The 20,475-nt window shown below is 45.9% G+C and overlaps 1 protein-coding gene across 1 annotated transcript in view; it reads left to right on the forward strand.

Annotated features, from left to right (window-relative positions):
- Positions 1-20,475, forward strand: part of MYH13 (myosin heavy chain 13) — a 64,949-nt gene that overhangs the window by 8,407 nt on the left and 36,067 nt on the right. Inside the window, exons 7-16 of the mRNA XM_050765596.1 lie at positions 1,212-1,275; positions 1,364-1,462; positions 1,572-1,675; positions 5,967-6,105; positions 9,363-9,481; positions 10,547-10,696; positions 10,791-10,961; positions 12,071-12,380; positions 15,567-15,640; positions 15,731-15,818. Of these exons, the coding sequence (XP_050621553.1) occupies positions 1,212-1,275; positions 1,364-1,462; positions 1,572-1,675; positions 5,967-6,105; positions 9,363-9,481; positions 10,547-10,696; positions 10,791-10,961; positions 12,071-12,380; positions 15,567-15,640; positions 15,731-15,818 (1,318 nt within the window). The remainder of the gene's footprint in view (positions 1-1,211; positions 1,276-1,363; positions 1,463-1,571; positions 1,676-5,966; positions 6,106-9,362; positions 9,482-10,546; positions 10,697-10,790; positions 10,962-12,070; positions 12,381-15,566; positions 15,641-15,730; positions 15,819-20,475) is intronic.

Below are 20,475 nucleotides of genomic sequence, written 5' to 3' on the forward strand. Positions count from 1 at the left end.
AGAAGTCACAATCATTCTAATTATTTTGTCCTCTTTCCACCCTCCAAATATTTGCAGGCTAGGGATGACTTCCATTGTCTTCCATTAAGCAGCTAAAAATACTTAACACCCAGCACTTACAATGCACGCATGCCTTTACTGATCCTTCACTAACTTTTCCTAGGGTTCATTCAGAAAATATTGAGGCATTACTAAGTATCATCCACATTTCAGTTCACCCATTGCTGTAGGGGAACAAGCAAGAAAACATATTTTTGTCCTCAAATTTGCTCGCAGTGTCGCTGAGGACCAATTAAGCAGATAATGTATGAAGCAGGTGCATACACACAAACACGCATATGAAATTTTACCTCCCACTCCCCAGAAAGTGGGCCATCTAGACCCTGAGTTGTTCTTTTGGCAGCCAGAGAGCCAGGCCTGAGCCTGAGCCCGGGCCTGTGAGCTAGATTTGTCTGTAGTCAGCCATACGTGAAACTTAGGCAAGAAATCTCAGAAGTAGCATCTACTAAAATACAAGCAAAAAAAAAAAGTCAGACAGAACAATCCGACCAGTTAGAATTCAAAGGCGTTATGAAGATTCAAGAATCCAGGTATAAGAGAACAGGATAAAAACCAGGCAGGTAGTCAAGAATGGAGTAGTCCCAAGAAGAGAGCTGAAGAAGGAGCCTATGGGCATCCCCTGAGTTGTAGGAACAGGACCAGGTGCTTGGGTAGAACTACCTGAGTCCTGGCTGACCCAGCTTGGGAGCTCTGGGCACCAGGTGGAGAGGTGCCCATGTTCTGGCATCCCTTCCTCCCGAGCCAAAGAGAGGTCACAGTGGCCAGTATCAATGACAGTGAAGGACTGTTGGCGACAGATGTAAGCATGCCATTTATTTGTTTGTTTGTGGACAGAATTATTGAGTTTATGAACTGAGAGACACGTTAGTGAGCTAATGGGAAAACTGAAATCCAGGGATACTAAGTGATTAGACTCAAGATCTCAGAGATCAAGGGCTCAGAGAATTAGTACAGACTGGCCCCTCCCTACTCAGCTCCTCCTCACAGCATTCCAAAATGGGAATCCAGAAGGTTCACCGAAGCAGGCCTTCAGTTCTGTTCTCTAGCATTTTTGCATTTATAATTTATCTGTGGCAGCACCTATCCAAGGCCAGCCACAAAAACCGTATAAATCAAATAACTGTAACGTTTGTCCACCTGTTATTGGACAGGGGAAGTTCATTCGGATTCATTTTGGAGCCACAGGAAAGCTGGCATCGGCAGACATCGAAACCTGTGAGTCCAGACACTGTAAAACCGTTGGTGTTTTGGCCACAAAAGCACCATTTGAGAACCTGAAATCACGTTATTTTTATTACCTTAGATCTGTTAGAAAAATCCAGAGTGACATTTCAATTATCCAGTGAGAGAAGCTATCATATTTTCTACCAAATTTTGTCAAACAAGAAGCCAGAACTAATTGGTAAGCTCTTGGAATACTTTTCTTATCTTCCAAATCAGTGACATTGGAGGAAAAAAAAACCCAGAGTAAGTTATGCACAAGCCATTAAAGGGATCTCTGTGTTCCACAGACTTGCTTCTGATCTCCACCAACCCCTTCGACTTCCCCTTCGTGAGCCAAGGAGAAGTCACAGTGGCCAGTATCGATGACAGTGAAGAACTGCTGGCGACTGATGTAAGCATGCCATTTATTTGTCTGTTTATGCACAGAATTATTGAGTTTATGAACTGAGAGACACGTTAGTGAGCTAATGGGAAAGCTGAAATCCAGGGATACTAAGTGATTAGACTCAAGATCTCAGAGATCAAGAGCTCAGAGAATTAGCACAGATTGGCCCCTCCCTACTCAGCTCCACCTCACAGCATTCCAAAATGGGAATCCAGAAGGTTCACCAAAGCAGGCCTTCACTTCTGTTCTCTAACATTTTAACTAGAATGCATTTTTGCGTTTATAAGATCTTCAACATAACATTTGTTGAAAGTTTTCATGTTGCAAAACCGTCTACATGGTTCTTCAAGAAAATTTAGAAAATATAAAAAAGTATAAAGCAGAAAACCAACCCCACTCTGTAACAGCCTCTCCATTTTTCTTTCTGCCTTTCACTTTAGGCTCACCTTAGACACCCAGCTCCTCAATACACCTGTCTGGCCTGTGGTGTTTATTTGGGGGAAGTACCTGCATGATCAATAATCATAATAACAGTAATAACTAAATATATTGAGCACTTACATGTGCCAGACACTGAGCTAAGTGGCTTTACCTGCATTATCTCATTATAGTCTCAAAAGCAACTCTGGCGTAGGTGTCATTATTGTCTCCATTTTATAAATGTGGAAGCTGACTCTTAAAATATATATAATTTTCTGGAAGACACAGTTCGTCAGTGACAGAGTCTTTCCCTCCCTCCCTCCCTCCTTCTTTTCTTTTCTTTCCTTTCCTTTCCTTTCCTTTCCTTTCCTTTCCTTTCCTTTCCTTTTCTTTTCTTTCTTTCCTTCTTTCCTTCTTTCTTCTCTTCTTTCTTTTTTCAGACAGAGTCTCACTCTGTCGCCCAGGCTGGAGTGCCATGGCGTGATCTCAGCTCACTGCAACCTCCGCCTCCTGGGTTCAAGCGATTCTCTTGCCTCAGCCTCCCAAGTAGCTGGAACTGCAGGCATGCAACAACATGCCTGGCTAATTTTTGTGTGTGTGTATTTTTAGTAGAATTGGAGTTTCACCATGTTGGCCAGGCTGGTCTCAAACTCCTGACCTCTGGTGCTCCACCCAGCTCGGCCTCCCAAAGTGCTGGGCTTACAAGCATGAGCCACTGCACCAGGCCCAATGACAGAGTATTTAAACACAGGTCTGCTTAACTACAGAACTTACATTTTTAATTAAAGTATACTATCTGCGAGCAATTCATCTCCACCCTTGTTGGCTCCACCCATACAAAAGCTGCAAGAGCTTGTGAAAAGGGGTCTTGCCCATCTTCCTAGAGACGCTGCCCCATGACCAGCTTCTTAGCCTTCATTTGGTGACATTTCCAGCTGATACTAATTGTTCTAAGACAAATAGAAAAACTTTCATGATAAAATAAACTTGTTATCTTAGGTCTAATAGTATTAAAAGAAAAATTTTAGACAAATTAAATTTAGCAGAGTTTACTTGAGCAAAGAACGATTCATGAGTTGGACTGCACTCAGCACCAGGAGAGGCTCAGAGAGCTCCACCTAGCAACATAGCAGTCAGTATTTATAGATAGAAAAAAGGAAGTGACATACAGAAACAGCTTGACTGGTTATAGGCCAGCCTTTGCCTTATCTGGAGGTGGTGTGAGGAAGCATTTGTGTTATATGCACAATGTCTCATCAGTTTGGCAGCCTGTGATTGGCTGAAGCTCAGCTACTGTGATTGGCTGAGACTCAGCTATTTGTCACAAGAATATACTCTTAGGTTGCAGTTTGTTTACGTACTAATTTAGGTTATAGTTTGCTATGTATGGAGGCAGTTTTAGACCAAATTTAATTGAATTTAAGTTGTTACATATTTTTAGTGAGGTTTCCCCAGTCTTCACTAACTTGTAAGCACAGAAAGGGCTAGGCTAATGACTGCAAGGCCCCCATCCCCTGAGAAAGGCCCACCTAAGGAATTCTAAAAGTCACCATGCCTAAGTCATGTCCTCACCTAGATACCTGTGACCAGATGTGGCTGTTGCTCCTTCCTCTCACAGAGCTTTTTTTGCTTTCTTTCTTTTTTTTTTTTTTTTTTTTGAGATGGAGCCTCACTCTGTCCCCAGGATAGAGTGCAGTGGCGCGATCTTGGCTCACTGCAACTTCTGCCTCCCAGGTTCAAGCAATTCTCTGCCTCAGCCTCCCAAGTAGCTGGGATTACAGGCTTTTGCCACCACCCTCGGCTAATTTTTGTATTTTTAGTAGAGATGGGGTTTCACCATGTTGGCCAGACTGATCTTGAACTCCTGACCTTGTGATCCACCCACCTTGGCCTCCCAAAGTGCTGGGATTACAGATGTGAGCTACTGCGCCTGGCCTCACAGAGCTTTTCTAGCCTGCCTGGTAGAGTCTCCCTTTTTATGAACTCAAAGTCAACTGATTGGTAACCTCATAATGGGAGTGACAGCCCATCATATACCCAGGTTCCACCTGCACCCCTTTGGAGATGACATTCTCCAAAAGGGTCCCCAGGCAGTAACGCTTTCACCCTCTCCTTTCAGTGTTTTGAAAGAGTTCTTTCTCTTTTAACCTACAATGATCCCTCCCTAGGACAGAGATATGCATCCCTGAAATGGGATATGGATTCAAGGGATGACCATCATGGCCTTGGAATCTCTCCTCCCCATATATCCCAGCTCCTGGCATAGGCTCATTCTCCACTAAAAGGGGGTGCCACTCCAAGAATGCCTGACTCTTCAATACCATCCTGCTGGTGTTGGCCTACTGGGTCTATCTACCTGCTCACCAAACATGTCCAGACATGTTTCAGTCCTACCAACGGACACTCTACAGGCTCAGACTGCAAACCCTACTGCATAATCAATATGTGAACCCCAGAGAAAGATTTCTTTTAGTTGAAACCTTTGTGGTGGAAGACAGGCAACGTGGTTATAAAACCAAACCAGCAATGACCATAGGTTTTGAAGGGACCAAGACCTAACTCCAGTCCCAGTCTTATCACACCCTCCCTGTATGACTTTTGACAGGCTGCTTACCAACTAGACCCTCAATTCTTCATCCAGAAATTTGGAAAAACCTGCACAGCTAAAGGGGCTTCATGGGGATTTAATAAGATAACATAGAGATGATGCCTACCCAATGTCTAGCACACAGAAAGGGCTCTGCAAAAGCTTGCCCCTTTCTCATTTGGGAAATGATGATACCATCTTGGATGATCTTCCCTTCCAGATCTAATATTCTATAATGCATATTGATTGTCTTGAGTCCGAACAATGCTGGGATTTCTGGATTACAATGCCGAACTCTTAAGCCGTTGAACATTATTTCCCAGTCATTCTCCATGACATTCCCAGCTCTCAGTATCATTCAATGGTTCCCAGTAGCCTCATCCAGAAAACTGCCCCCTAAATCTATGTACAGTGTGAAAAGATCATAATCAGTTCTCTTCCTTTTCTTGTTTTTTCTTTTCTTTTTTTTTTTTTTTTGAGACGGAGTCTTGCTCTATCACCCAGGCTGGAGTGCAGTGGCGCAATCTCGGCTCACTGCAACCTCAGCCTCCCGGGTTGACCCCATTCTCCTGCCTCAGCCTCCCGAGTAGCTGGGACTACAAGCGCCCGCCACCACGCCTGGCTATTTTTTTGTATTTTTAGTAGAGACGGGGTTTCACTGTGTTAGCCAGGATGGTCTCCATCTCCTCGGCCTCCCAAAGTGCTAGGATTACAGGCTTGAGCCACCACGCCCTGCCTTTTTGTTTTGTTTTGTTTTTGTTTTTTGTTTTTTTTGAGATGGGGTCTCACTCTGTCTCCCAGGCTGGAGTGCAATGGTGCAATCTTGGCTCACTCCAACCTTTGCCTCTCGGGTTCAAGTGATTCTCCTGCCTCAGCCTCCTGAGTAGCTGGGACTACAGGCACCGGCCACCATGCCCAGCTAGTTTTAGTAAAGATGGGTGTTTCACCACGTTGGCCAGGATGGTTTCGATCTCCTGACCTCGTGATCTGCCTGCCTCGGCCTCCCAAAGTGCTGGGATTACAGGCCTGAGCCACCACACCCGGCCGTAATCGGTTCTTACTTGATGGAAGGAAACAGACAATTCACACCTTTTTCCCATAGTCTCCATCCACCCACACAAACATGTGAAACAAATGGTTTCTACTTTACCTCACCCCACCTGTCATCCACTTATTTGGGCAAATACTGTCTCACATGCTATGCAAAAAAGAGGTAAGGTCTTTGCCAAGAAGAGGCTGCATATGGATCCCTGAGTCCTACTATGACAGTTGTCCTTTTTTTCTTTCCAGAATGCCATTGACATCCTGGGCTTCAGCTCAGAGGAGAAAGTTGGGATCTACAAACTGACGGGAGCCGTGATGCATTATGGGAACATGAAGTTCAAGCAGAAGCAGCGTGAGGAGCAGGCGGAGCCGGACGGCACCGAAGGTAACCGCATCCGGGAAAAGGGATGCGATTGGGTCCCACTGTGTTCGCGTGTGGGCGAGGCCACGTGAGATAAACTGCATTCATTTCAAGAGCTGTTCTTCCAAAACGGCATAAATCAAATCTAGGTTTCCTGAAGCTCATTGTAGCATGCACTAGGAGTCTGCTCACTCAGTCAAGGACTCTTAGAGTGGTGAATCCTTGAAAAACAAGGATTTTTTTTTTTTTTTTTTTTTTTTTTTTTTTGAGACGGAGTCTCGCTCTGTCGCCCAGGCTGGAGAGCAGTGGCGCGATCTCGGCTCACTGCAAGCTCCACCTCCCAGGTTCACGCCATTCTCCTGCCTCAGCCTCCCGAGTAGCTGGGACTACAGGCGCCCGCCGCCATGCCTGGCTAATTTTTTTGTATTTTTTAGTAGAGACAGGGTTTCACCGTGTTAGTCAGGATGGTCTCCATCTCCTGACCTCGTGATCTGCCTGCCTCGGCCTCCCAAAGTGCTGGGATTACAGGCGTGATGTGGTTGTGGTTTTTTTTTTTTTTTTTTTTAGAGGGAGTCTCGCTCTGTCGCCCAGGCTGGGATGCAGTGGCCGGATCTCAGCTCACTGCAAGCTCCGCCTCCCGGGTTTACGCCATTCTCCTGTCTCAGCCTCCCGAGTAGCTGGGACTACAGGCGCCCGCCACCTCGCCCGGCTAGTTATTTTTTGTATTTTTTAGTTGAGATGGGGTTTCACCTTGTTAGCCAGGATGGTCTCGATCTCCTGACCTCGTGATCCGCCCGTCTCGGCCTCCCAAAGTGCTGGGATTACAGGCTTGAGCCACCGCGCCCGGCCGTGGTTGTGTTTTTTTAAGGTGGACTCTCATGAGACAATATTGTTAGGTGAACTTCTCTTTCTCTCCACCAGAATGCAGTCTTCATCACTCAGGCCTAAAATGATATGGTAAAGTGGAAGCCAAGTTTTCTTCCTCCCATCACCTGCACCCCAGCATCTGTTGAAATTGGCCCTGAACCAAGAATGGTGAACAGTTCTTCCTCCCCATAACTCTCACCTGGCTGATCCTACCGCCACCCTCTGCCTCATCCCTAAGAGGCCTGGAACTAGAGCAGAGGGCAGCAGGAAGGGCTGAGCGGTGACTGACTACCCCCCGATGTATCCTGCTCATTAGACTTCTTAGCGCTCATGATGCATCTTACAAATTCCTTGAATTAAAGCCTGGCAACATGGATGGTTCCTGATAATTCTGCCTTTTGATCACAGCCCCACGGTGTGTGAAGCAGTACGCTTTAAACTCTCAAGTAATAAAAAGGAAGTGCAGCCATAAATTAAAGGGTGGAAAAATCTACAAAACCTTATCAGTGTCCCATAAAGGCTCAGCAGCCTCCTATCCTAGGCCTGCCTGGGATGATTCTCCCTTTGTATTAACTCAGAGTCACCTGATTGGTCACCTCATCGTGGGAGTTGTACAGGTTCCACTGCACTCAAGTAAAGGAGATTATACAAGGCATGTACACCAGGGGGCACACCTTGGGTGCCATCCTAGAATCCTGCCCATCACAGTGGAGGGGGCTCCAAGTCTTCACACAGGAAACACTTCTGACTGGGGCAATCAGGGAAGGCTTCCTGATAGAAGGGGCACTGACTTGGACTTTGAGGGATGAGTAGGATTCTGAAAAATTGGAGGAGAGATCAGTTCAAGCAGAAGAAATGTCATGAGCAGGCCGGGCACGGCAGCTCATGCCTGTAATCCCAGCACTTTGGGAGGCCAAGGTGGGTGGGTCATTTGAGGTCAGAGGTCGAGACTATCCTGGCTAACACGGTGAAACCCCCTCTCTACTAAAATACAAAAAATTAGCCGGGGTGGTGGCGGGCACCTGTAATCCCAGCTACTTGGGAGACCGAGGCAGGAGAATGGCGTGAACCCGGGAGGCAGAACTTGCAGTGAGCTGAGATCACACCACTGCACTCCATCCTGGGCAACACTGCAAAACTCCAAAAAAAAAAAAAAAGAAATAGTCCCTGGGGAGCAGCATTTCTCTGCCTTTTTGATGAGCTCAATACAGGCCACCAGGTCCTTCTCAAAGTCAATGAACATCTGCTGAAATATATGCAGACATGTAACCCATGATCTGTAGGAAACAGCCAAAAGTCAACTGCTTTTGACCATCTCCAAACATTTGAAGCAGGGTCAGGTTTCGTACTTCTCTTTCAACTATGAGCGTGGTACTTTGCTTAAATTAGGAAGGTGCCTCATGTCTATTGTCAACTGTCCAAGTGGTGGCTCCTTTACTCATATAACATTTTAATGCATTGTCAGACTCCAACATAACTATGTAACTAATTTTTACTTTTTTGAGTCGGAGTCTTGCTCTTGTCACCCAGGCTGGAGTGCAATGGCGTGATCTCGGTTCACTGCAACCTCTACCTCCCGGGTTCAAGCGATTCTTCTTCCTCAGCCTCCTGAGCAGCTGGGATTACAGGCGCTTGCCACCATGCCAGGCTAATTTTTGTATTTTTAGTACAGACAGGACCATGTTGGCCAGGCTGGTCTCGAACTCCTGACCTCAGGTGATCCACCTGCCTCAGCCTCCCAAAGTGCTGGGATTATAGGCATGAACCACCGTGCCCGGCCTGTAATTAACATTTTTTTAATGAAATCAAAATATCAGTAGGTCAGGATTGGCCAAGAAGCTTCTTATTGTTAAAAGTTGCATCTAGGGCTGGGCGCGGTGGCTCAAGCCTGTAATCCCAGCACTTTGGGAGGCCGAGATGGGCGGATCACGCGGTCAGGAGATCGAGACCATCCTGGCCAAGACAGTGAAACCCTGTCTCTACTAAAAAATACAAAAAACTAGCTGGGCGACGTGGCGGGCACCTGCAGTCCCAGCTACTCGGGAGGCTGAGGCAGGAGAATGGCGTAAACCCGGGAGGCGGAGCTTGCAGTGAGCTGAGATCCAGCCACTGCACTCCAGCCTGGTCGACAGAGCGAGACTCCGTCTCAAAAAAAAAAAAAAAAAAAAAAAAAAAGTTGCATCTAGGAGGCAAATTGGAAGTTCTTGAGAACCTGGGGCCCTGGACTATGGGACTGAAGTTTCAGTGAACAAGTTCAGACCTGGTACAGATACGACAACATGAAAACATCTAAGAGAATGACAGAAAACACTTTTCTTCCAGAAAACACTTCTTTCTCCCCAGAAGCCAGGGGCTGACTGGACACTTTAGCAGCTACTGTTTTTGCATGATGCCATTTTTTTCTCTTCCTTCAGTGGCTGACAAAGCCGGATACCTGATGGGACTGAATTCTGCAGAAATGCTGAAGGGCCTGTGCTGTCCAAGGGTGAAGGTTGGGAATGAATATGTCACTAAAGGGCAAAATGTCCAGCAGGTAATGGAGATGCTCTGATCCGGTTGATTGAGATCTTTTGTTATTTGAGCCATTGTTTTAAAGTTCTTTCAGTTGCAGGTGTCAGAAAATGCACATGAAACCAGCTTTCACATTAAGAGAAAAATCATTTTTAGGCTTCAGAGGCAACCGAAGGAATGCAAATCATTGAGTGCCCATTGGACGCCATGAGGACCTGGAATTAGAAAGTGAAGAGCCCTCTGGAGCCAGGCAGCCTCCCTCCAGCTCCTCTGGGGTTCATGGGCTGTTGACTGTCTCCTCTGTTGTGTCCTTGCTAAGCAGATAAGTTTCCTGGACCTCTCTTGCCTGTGGCCACCCCATAGCTCCCAAGTTTATATCTCTGTGTTTCCAGCCTCACCCTGAGACTGAAACCAGTGTCTTTTGATCCCAATTCCAAATTCTTAGGAGAGATACTCAATTAATCCAACCTGGATCAAGTGTTCACCTCTGGTCTAATTAAGTGTGGCCAGGGGCTGGAGTCATGTGCTATAACCACATTGTTGGAAAAATATCTTTGTAAATAGGATAGTTCTCAAAGAAAGGGGAACAGCGTGGGCTGGGCAAACACCTCACAAAATATTTAATATTATGTTGAATGATCTGAAATTGCCAATATTCAACTGCTTTTGATTTTCTTTTTTTCTTTTCTCTCTTTATTTTTTTTTTTTTTTTTGAGACAGAGTCTCGCTATGTTGCAGGCTGGAGTGCAGTGGTACAATCTTGGCTCACTGCAACCTCCGCCTCCCAAGTTCAAGTGATTCTCCTGCCTCAGCCTCCTGAATAGCTGGAACTACAGGCACATGCCACCACACCTGGTTAATTTTTGTATTTTTAGTAAAGACGGGGTTTCACCATGTTGGCCAGGATGGTCTCGATCTCCTGACCTGGTGATCCGCCCGCCTCGGCCTCCCAGAGGGTTGGGATTACAGGCATGAGCCACCACGTCCAGTCAACAGTTTTTGATTTTCAAGCCAATTTCATATGTTTCAACTTAATGCAGCCATAGAAACACTAACTCAAGGGTTGAGTGGGTGATCCTTTTTCAAGGTGACCAACTCGGTGGGTGCTCTGGCCAAAGCCGTCTACGAGAAGATGTTCCTATGGATGGTCACCCGCATCAACCAGCAGCTGGACACCAAGCAGCCCAGGCAGTACTTCATCGGGGTCTTGGACATTGCTGGCTTCGAGATCTTTGATGTGAGCTGTGGCCTTCTACTTTCTTGTCTGCTTTGCTGAATCTCCAATGTATTTTCCAAGGTCACTCAAATTCTTTGGTATTTGAATCACCCAGTTCAACAGCCTGGAGCAGCTGTGCATCAACTTCACCAACGAGAAACTGCAACAGTTTTTCAACCACCACATGTTCGTGCTGGAGCAGGAGGAGTACAAGAAGGAAGGCATCGAGTGGGAGTTCATTGACTTCGGGATGGACCTGGCTGCCTGCATCGAGCTCATCGAGAAGGTAGAGAAATACTGCTCCCCAGGTCAGCTCCTCCTTGGTGGGGACCCTCCCCTTCTTGCTCTGATTCTTTTCTGCTCACAGATTGGTGCCCCCAGCCCCCAGGCTGCAAGACTTCAGAAAGATCACTGACTGTCTTTGTGCAGAGAGAATGAATGTCCTAAATCTGTTTTGACACTTAAAAAGGCTTATTGGGTCATTAAATCCAAGGGCTCAGTTATCTGCAAGAATGTGATAAAGCCCCAGTAAGGACTGTGGCATTTCTTATCTATCTGACTTACCCAAAGACCAAAGCAGGCGGAACCGTGCAGCAGTATGGCTCTTGGAGGGATGTTACTATGAAAACAGGAGTGGACATTAACTTTTTTTTTTTTTTTTTTTGAGATGGAGTCTCACTCTGTCACCTAGGCTGGAGTGCAGTGGCGCGGTCTTGGTTCACTGCAACCTCTGCCTCCCAGGTTCAAGCGATCCTCCTGCCTCAGCCTCCTGAATAGCTGGGACTACAGGTGCCCACCACCACGCCCGGATAATTTTTTTATTTTTATTTTTTTTTATTTTTAGTAAAGACGGGGTTTCACCATGTTGGCCAGACTGGTCTCGAACTCCTGACCTTGTGATCCGCCCGCCTCAGCCTCCCAAAGTACTGGGATTACAGACGTGAGCTACCATGCCCGGCTGACATTAACTTTTTAAAAAGGAATTCTCATAACATTTGAGCACTGCTCATGTTGGAATGAGTATATCTTCCTAAGGTGGCTACTGAGAAATTGAGACATTATTGTTCAAAATACTACTCACATTACTTTATGGCTATATATGAAACTTTACTTTTTTTGTAAACCTATTGAAAAAAGTGTGCTACATTTATACACACATAATTTCATCCTATATTCTTTTGTTCAGCAGCTATTAATTAAGCACACACTTTATGCCTAGCACTTTCTAGTCATCCCCCAAACAGACCAAGAGACTTGCTCCCCCAGAGCGTACATGCCAGCGTTCCTAGTACTGGAGTGAAAGCACCAAAGAAGTTCTTTTGGCTTCTCCAGACCATGGAGCATGGGTATGCACTAGTATATGTGGAGGTATAGACTCTGTTATCCTCTTTCCAGCCTATGGGCATCTTCTCCATCCTGGAAGAGGAGTGCATGTTCCCCAAGGCAACAGACACCTCCTTCAAGAACAAGCTGTATGACCAGCATCTTGGAAAATCCAACAACTTCCAGAAGCCCAAGCCTGCCAAAGGCAAGCCTGAGGCTCACTTCTCGCTGGTGCACTACGCCGGCACCGTGGACTACAACATTGCCGGCTGGCTCGATAAGAACAAGGACCCCCTGAACGAGACTGTGGTGGGGCTGTACCAGAAGTCTTCGCTGAAGCTTCTCTCCTTCCTTTTTTCCAACTATGCTGGTGCAGACACAGGTAAAATTCTATCATTTCTTTCCCTCTGTGGGACGTTCTATGTAATTACTTCTAACCCAGAGCTGCTCGTGAAGAATCTTGGAGGGATGTTACTATGAAAACAGGAGTGGACATTAACTTTTTTTTTTTTATTTATTTTTTTTGAGATGGAGTCTCGCTCTGTCACCTAGGCTGGAGTGCAGTGGTGCGGTCTTGGCTCACTGCAACCTCTGCCTCCCAGGTTCAAGCTTCAGCTGAACTTCAGACCTGAGCTTCAGCTGAGTATGATGTTTCTGTCTTTCAGCTCCATTTTTCTTCCTCCTGCTCTTATTCTTCCTCTTCTGTCAGAGATAGAGCTCTATGGAGGTAAACAGGACTTCTCAGTGGCCACGATAGTCAACATCACATTGTTTAATAGTTTTCTATTGAGGTATAATTCACGTATAATAAAATTCCCCCTTAAAACCATGTAGTGGTTTTGGCCGGGCACGGTGGCTCACGCCAGTAATCCCAGCTCTTTGGGAGGCCAAGGCGGGGGCCGATCACTTGAGGTCAGGAGTTTGAAACCAGCCTGGCCAACAAGGTGAAACTGCAACCTCCGTCTTCCAGGTTCTAGAGATTCTCCTGCCTCAGCCTCCCAAGTAGCAGGGACTACAGGCATGCACCACCACACCTGGCTAATTTTTTGTATTTTAGTAGAGACAGGCTTTCACCATATTGGCCAGGATGGTGTTGATCTCCTGACCTCATGATCCACCCGCCTCGGCCTCCCAAAGTGCTGGGATTAGAAGCGTGAGCCACCACGTCCGTCCCCATGAGCAGATTTCTATTCCTAGCCTCTGGCAACCACTCATCAACTTTCTATCTCTGTAGATTTGCCTATCTGGGCATTTCATGTAAACTGAATTATATACTGGATGCTCTTTTTTGTCTGGCTTCTTTCGCTCAGGCTACTGTTCTCAAGATCTGTTCCTGTTGTAGATGTATCAGGACTTTGTTCTTTCCAATGGACAAATAATAGTTCATTGTATGAATAGATCACATTGTGTCTGCACATTCATCAGCCGATGAACTTTCTGGCTACTGAGCATGATGTTGCTATGAACATCTGTATAAAAGTTTATATGTGAACATATATTGGCAATTCTTTTGGGTATATACAATACCTAGGAGTAGAGTTGCTGGGTCATATGACAACTGTGTTCAAAGTTTTGAGTAACTTCTGAACTCCTTTCCAAAGTGGCTACACAGGGGCCAGGTGTGGTGGCTCACACCTGTAATCTCAACAGTTTGGGATGCTGAGGCGGAAGGATCATTTGAGGCCAGGGGTTCAAGACCAGTGTGGGCAACATAGAGATCCTGTCTCTAAAACAAAACAAAACAAAACAAAACAAAATAAAATAAAATAAAATAAAATAAGCCAGAAGTGGTGGTGCACACCTGTAGTCCAGCTACTTGGGAACCTGAGCTGGGAGGATCACATGAGGTTGGGTGACTGAGATTACAGTGAGCCATGACTGTGCCACTGCACTCCAGCCTGGATGACAGAGTGAGACCCTATCTCAAATAAATAAATAAGTAACACAAGCCAGTATCACTTTTTAAGATTACCAGTAAATATACTTTTAAATAGTTACCAACATAGAGTTTTAACATTATATGCCATTTTAAATGCATACATTTAATAAATTCATATAATATATGAAATATAATTATTCATTAGACAATGAGATCTTTTTTTTTAAATGAAAGCCTAATATCCTCTGGGCAAGGGAATGTAATAAATGGGAAATGGGCACATACGTAAACCTCAATAATGAAAATCATTTTCTTTGAATCTGATCACAATCTCTCTGTAACTACACTGCATAACCTCACCTAGACATAACATCAACTCTAACATAAGACCCTGTGTGGATGTGGATTTGGGGAAGCGGCTTTCCTGCCTTCCCTTCCCCGATCCAAACACACATTCATGCTAGACCCCGGGGACAAAGTGGGGTGAAGGGAAAGGAAGATGGGGGAGACCGAGACATGGCATTTTCCCCCAAGGCTGCATCTTGATTAAGTATCAGAGAAAATTGAGTCATTCGGAAAAAGTAGACTCCAAATTAAGATGGTAAGTTGAGTTGTTTCCTTTAGGAAAAAAAAAAAAAATCAACTTATAAAATATTCTTGAGAAAATTCCATGTTACTACTTTCAGTTACTTACTCATTTAGAGATAAACAGGGATTAAAGAAGAAAAGGAGGTAGATTCCTGAAAGAAACTACAAACATTGCCAGGCATGGTCGCTCACACCCATAATCCCAGCACTTTGAGAGGCCAAGTGGGCAGATCACTTGAAGTCAGGAGTTCAAGACCAGCCTGGCCAATATGGTGAAACCCATCTCTACTAAAAATACAAAAATTAGCCGGACATGGTGATGCTCGCCTGTAGTCCCAGATACTTGGGAGGCTGAGGCAGGAGAATCGCTCAAACCCGGGAAGCAGAGGTTGCAGGGAACCTGGGCATCGCAGTGAGACTCTGTCTCAAAACAAACAAACAACAAAAAAAGAAAAAAAAAAGAAGAAAAGAAAGAAACTACAAACATTAAGAGGGACATCTCAATCTTGCAAATTATTCAGTTTGCTTTCAGGTCTGATTTCTAAAGGAAAGGACTCCCCTTTTATACTGAGAGTTTAAGTTATACTCTCAGTTAAATACTACCCACACCCCACTCCCACCTCGTTCCCACAATGATAAAGCTGAGGGTTTTCAATCCTGGGTAGTTTGGAGGCATTTTAAAAACAAACTAACAGGCCGGGCATGGTGGCTCACACCTGTAATCCCAGCACTTTGGGAGGCTGAGGTCAGGAGTTCAAGACCAGCCTGGCCAACGTGGTGAAACCTTGTCTCTCCTAAAAATACAAGAATTAGCCAGGTGTGGTGGTGCGCGCCTGTAGTCTCAGCTACTTGGGAGGCTGAGGCAGGAGAATGGCTTGAACCTGGGAGGTGGAGGTTGCAGTGAGCCGAGACTGTGCCATTGTACTCTAGCCTGGAGGACAGAGCGAGACTCTGTCTAAAACAAACAAACAAAAAAACAAAACCTCAGGTCTCTCATGTCAAAAGGAAACCAGAACCCGGGACTGGGAAGGGGTGGTTCAGGAAGCCCACTCCTGGGTCCTCTGGGATACATCTGACATGCCCTTCTGTGTCTGTCTCTAGGCGACTCCGGGGGAAGCAAGAAGGGCGGGAAGAAGAAGGGCTCCTCTTTCCAGACTGTGTCGGCCGTGTTCAGGGTTAGTGTTTTGGCAGCTTCCACATCCGATTGTTTTTCTGCCCAGTGAAACGGCATTTGCTAAATGTGCTTGTTTTGGTTTATGTCCCAGGAAAATCTAAACAAATTGATGACTAACTTAAGGAGCACCCACCCTCACTTTGTACGATGCCTGATTCCCAATGAGACCAAGACTCCTGGTAAGTACCAGCAGATCTTGGCAAGTATTTGAACAGAACAGGCTGCCCCGAGATAAATGCAGAATTCTGTGGGTGTGCTCTTGGAAAGAGGGATGGTCTGTATCACTTCTGAAAGCGGTCTCTGAAATAGGGTTGCCAGATTTAGCAGGTAAAAATACCGGATGTACCCAACACAAAGAAATGATCAATGTTTGAGGTGAGGGATATCCCAGTTATGCAGATATGATCTTTGCACATTTCACGCTTGTATCAAAATACCATGTGTACCCCACAAATATGTTCAACTATTATGTGACCACAAAAATGTTAACAACCAAATGCCATATTCAATGTTATTAAATTTCAATTTCAGATAAACAATGAAAAATGTCTTAATATAAATGTGATCCATGCACTATTTGGAATATACTTCCTCCAAAAAAGTATTCATCGTTTATCTGAAATTCACATTGAATGGCACATCTGTATCTTATCTGGCACCCCTACTATGAAATTATATTCAAAATATTGTGTGTATGTGTATAGGCACATCAGATCCACAGCTTTCATAAGATGAAGGCTCTGTTGGCCTCCTTTACCCCAAAGTTAAATACCACTACATTAGGTAAATAATCATCTTAGGTATCCTATAATCAAACTAGCATCAGTAACAACTGTTTGAGGCCATACTTCATGTCAATCACTTTGTTATATTATCCCGAATCCTTGCAACAGCTCTCTGCAAGATACACGTATTGATCTCCAGTTTATAAATAAGAAAACTGAGAATCAGAGACTATGTATAAATATAGAACCCCGTGCAATAAAGGGCTCCGTTCACTGTCACTTCATCCCGATTTGCAAACATTCTTGGAGTCTAGCTTTTTCAGTGTTATTTGTCACAAAAAGGAAAACCAACTGCCATGTGGAGCTGTGCCTATGGGGTAACACGCTCACCAGCTGAGCTGTTCTATGCCCAACACGGGCCTCCCAGTTCAGGATTAAACATCTTGCCTCTGCAACATTACAAGTAAACAGAGGTATAGATTGTCGGGGAAAAAAAAAATATATAGTTCACCTATTACCACGTGACCCTAAGCAGAGCATCTGAGCATTTTCTGCCTCAGCTTTCTTGTCTATAAAACAAGGATACAAGTGGCATTTTTATCTATTATTTCCTTCTTCGATAAGCAGTCATAAAGTGGTTACTCACTTCGCAAGTATCAGCTCATTTAACCCACCTTAGAGGGTTGTCGTGAGGGTTCAATGAGTAAGTGCAAGTCAAGCATTTACAACAGGGCTGAGCACATTGTGAACACCCAGCAAACGTTGGATGTTTATCATTATTACTATTATTATCATCATCATCACTCAGAACTAGAAACTGTAACTCCCCAATAGCCAGGTGTGTTATAGTTAGTGAAATTGCATCTTCCATGAAAGTTAGGTTCTAAAGTCTAAGTCAAAGGTAATAACCAGCTACATCACTGTGATATGCATTATTTGGGGCATCCTGCAGCCTCCTGACCAGTGAGCCAGCTTCTCCAGTGTTGGGAAGAGTGGTTTCTTTGGTTAAGCATCACACAAAATCATTGGCTTTTATGTAGGTCTTGGAAAAAATCCATTTCCGTTACTGTCGGCGTTGAGTACATGCTTGCATAAATCAAGCATGCTTGTGGCCTGACTCCTCTCTCAGCAGATGGCCTGCAAGGTGGCAGGAGATGGCTTTAAACTGTACCTCTGGGAGGAAGGCTTTTGGTAATCCACTGGCTTACATTATTTTCTTTTTTCTTTGGAGACAGAGCCTTGCTCTGTCGCCAGCCTGGAGTGCAGTGGCGCGATCTCGGCTCACTGCAACCTCCGACTCCCTGGTTCAAGGTACTCTCCTGCCTCAGCCTCCCGAGTAGCTGGGACTACAGGCGCCCGCCACCACGCCCAGCTAATTTTTTGTATTTTTAGTAAAGATGGGGTTTCACCATGTTGGCCAGGATGGTCTCGATCTCCTGACCTCGTGATCTGCCCGCCTCAGCCTCCCAAAGTGCTGGGATTACAGGCGTGAGCCACTGCGCCCAGCCCTACCTTTTCTTTGGGAAGGTAAAGGTTGCCGAAATGTCCGTCCTTTTCTGTTGTGTTTGCTTCTCCTTAGCTCCGGCACCTACCTCTCTGTTTTCATGTCCATTTCTGGGAATGGCCCAACACTGATACAGAAGCCTGGTGACACCTTAGAAAGCACCTAGTGTGCCCTCTGTATTTTCTAGAAGACTAGAGACTACGGAGATTTCCATGCCTCACCCCAGGGCACCTAGAGCAGGGGCTGGGAGTCACAATCCACGATCAAATCTCAAGTTCCTCCCCACCCACAGGCACATACGGGGTTTGCTAGTTGTTCTCCCGAATCCTCCGGGGCTTCACAGGCACAGGTCCTGTGCTCGTCTGCTGAACAGGGAACCCTCAGGCGCAGGCTCCAGCCTCTACTCCTCTCGTTCTCCTCGTGCAGCAAACCTGGGGCCTGCTAAGTCTGTGCTGCTGGCTCACCAAAGGCTGGCTCGCTGCTGTTTTTAAATGTAGGTTTTATTATTGTTAAGGGATGGAGAGGCCAACAGACCAGAAGATGGTTACCATTAAAAAGACAGCCATGGCTGGGCATGGTGGCTCACGCCTGTAATCCCAACACTTTGGGAGGCTGAGGCAGGTGGATCACCTGAGGTCAGGAGTTTGAGACCAGCCTAACATGGTGAAACCCTGTCTCTACTAAAAATACAAACATTAGCCTGGCGTAGTGGCGCATGCCTGTAATCCCAGCTACTTGGGAGGCTGAGGCAGAATTGCTTGTATCCGGGAGGCGGAGGTTGCAGTGAGCCGAGATTGCGCCACTGCACTCCAGCCTCAGTGACAGAGGGAGACTCCATCTCAAAAAAAAAAAAAAAAAAAAAAAAAAAAGATGCAGTGTTCGAGAGGAGGGGGCCTGCCACAGAGCGCCATGAGGGGAAGCACCAGGGCTAGGTTTGGGGGTGGGGGAGTAAGGAGAAATCACAGGCCAGAACCTTGAGGGTCGTTCCCATGGGATGGAGTCGGTGAGGAAGCATGAACAGGCCAAGCAGGTTCAGCACTGGCAAGTTTGAATGGTTTCAGCAGACGTCAAAATGTAGGGACTTTCTCAAGTTGGCCGGTACCCGGGGTCCTGAGGTGACCAGGGCAGGGAAATATTGACCCAGAGTGTAAGAGTCCTGTGAGAGCCTGACAAAGGTAGGGGTTGGGGATTAACGGCTTTGGATAGTTGGTTTGCATGTGAAAGATGTGCTTGCAGAAATTTGTTTGCTATCTCCTGGAATAAGCTAGCCCCCAGGAAGGGCAGTCTCTCCTGGGCCGGCAAGGCCCCAAGATGCCAGAGCATCATAAGATACAGCATATTTCTAAAGTGTGGCGAACACCACTGCCCATGGAGGCAAAGATGGCTGGAGAAAGGAGTGGGATGGAAGTGATACACTTGGAGAAGTAAAGAGGAAAAACCCTTCAGCAATTGAAGCAGAAGAAGGAGAGAATAGCTCAGGGAAATTTTTAGAAGTTTTGCACGTTGGTACAAAAACCAAAGGAGGCCCTTTACATGGACCTGATAGAAAACAACTCAGGCCAGGTTTGAGGAAAAACAGAGCAAGCCCTAAGAGAACTCAGCTCAGGATTCCGAGTCTGCACAAACCAGAGGGGCCCTGTGAGAGAGGAGAGTCCCGTATCAGCTCTGCTACGGCCTTGCAAAGCCCTTCACCTCTCTGGGCCTCAGTCTCCCCCAGGGCCCTGCCACCCCATAGGATGCCTCTGCAGGAATTAGAAAAGATCTCCCAGTCCAAGTGGGACACGGCCCTTAACAGGATGGACAGCCTGGCAAGCATGGTGGCAGCTCTGGCCTCCCCACCAAAAAATGATGGTCCTTTCGGCTTTCTTCTGGCTCTAGAAGCTTCAATTATCTTGTAATTATGCCTTTTTCTCTCTGCTCCCGGCGCTTAAGAAGAAAGAGGCCTCAGCCACATGGTTAACGCAAGTGTTAATCATGCCTGCTTTCACCATTTTAACCGCTATACTGATCTTTTCTCTCTCTCTCTTTTTTTTTTTTTTTTTTCCAAGACAGGGTCTCACTCTGTCGTTCAGGCTGGAGTGCAATGGTGCAATCTCAGCTCACTGCAACCTCTGCGTCCTAGGTTTAAGCAATCCTCCTGCCTCAGCCTCCCGAGTAGCTGGTATTACAGGGACACACCACACCCCCCAGCTAATTTTTTGTATTTTTAGTAGAGACAGGGTTTCACCATGTTGGCCAGGGTGGTCTCGAACTCCTGACCTCAGGCAATCCGCCCACCTCGGCCTCCCAAAGCGCTGGGATTACAGGCGTGAGCCACCGCGCCCGGCCTGTACTCATCTTAACTCAGTTAATCCTCAACCGCCTGACGAAGTAGATACTACAGGTTGCATATCCCTTTATCTGAAATGCTTGGGACCAGGAGTGTTTTACACTTTAAATTTCTGTGGCTATTGGAATATCTTATGAGCCTAATGAGATATCTTGGGATGGGACTAAGTCTAAACACAAAATTCATCTGTTTCATATGGGTCTTATACACATAGCCCTAAGGTAATTGTATAGAATATTAATTTTATACGTGAAACAGTTTTGGCTGCAATCTGCCTC

The sequence above is a fragment of the Macaca thibetana genome, chromosome 16 (assembly GCF_024542745.1).
Source record: "Macaca thibetana thibetana isolate TM-01 chromosome 16, ASM2454274v1, whole genome shotgun sequence".
In the NCBI taxonomy this organism is placed as follows: domain Eukaryota; kingdom Metazoa; phylum Chordata; class Mammalia; order Primates; family Cercopithecidae; genus Macaca; species Macaca thibetana.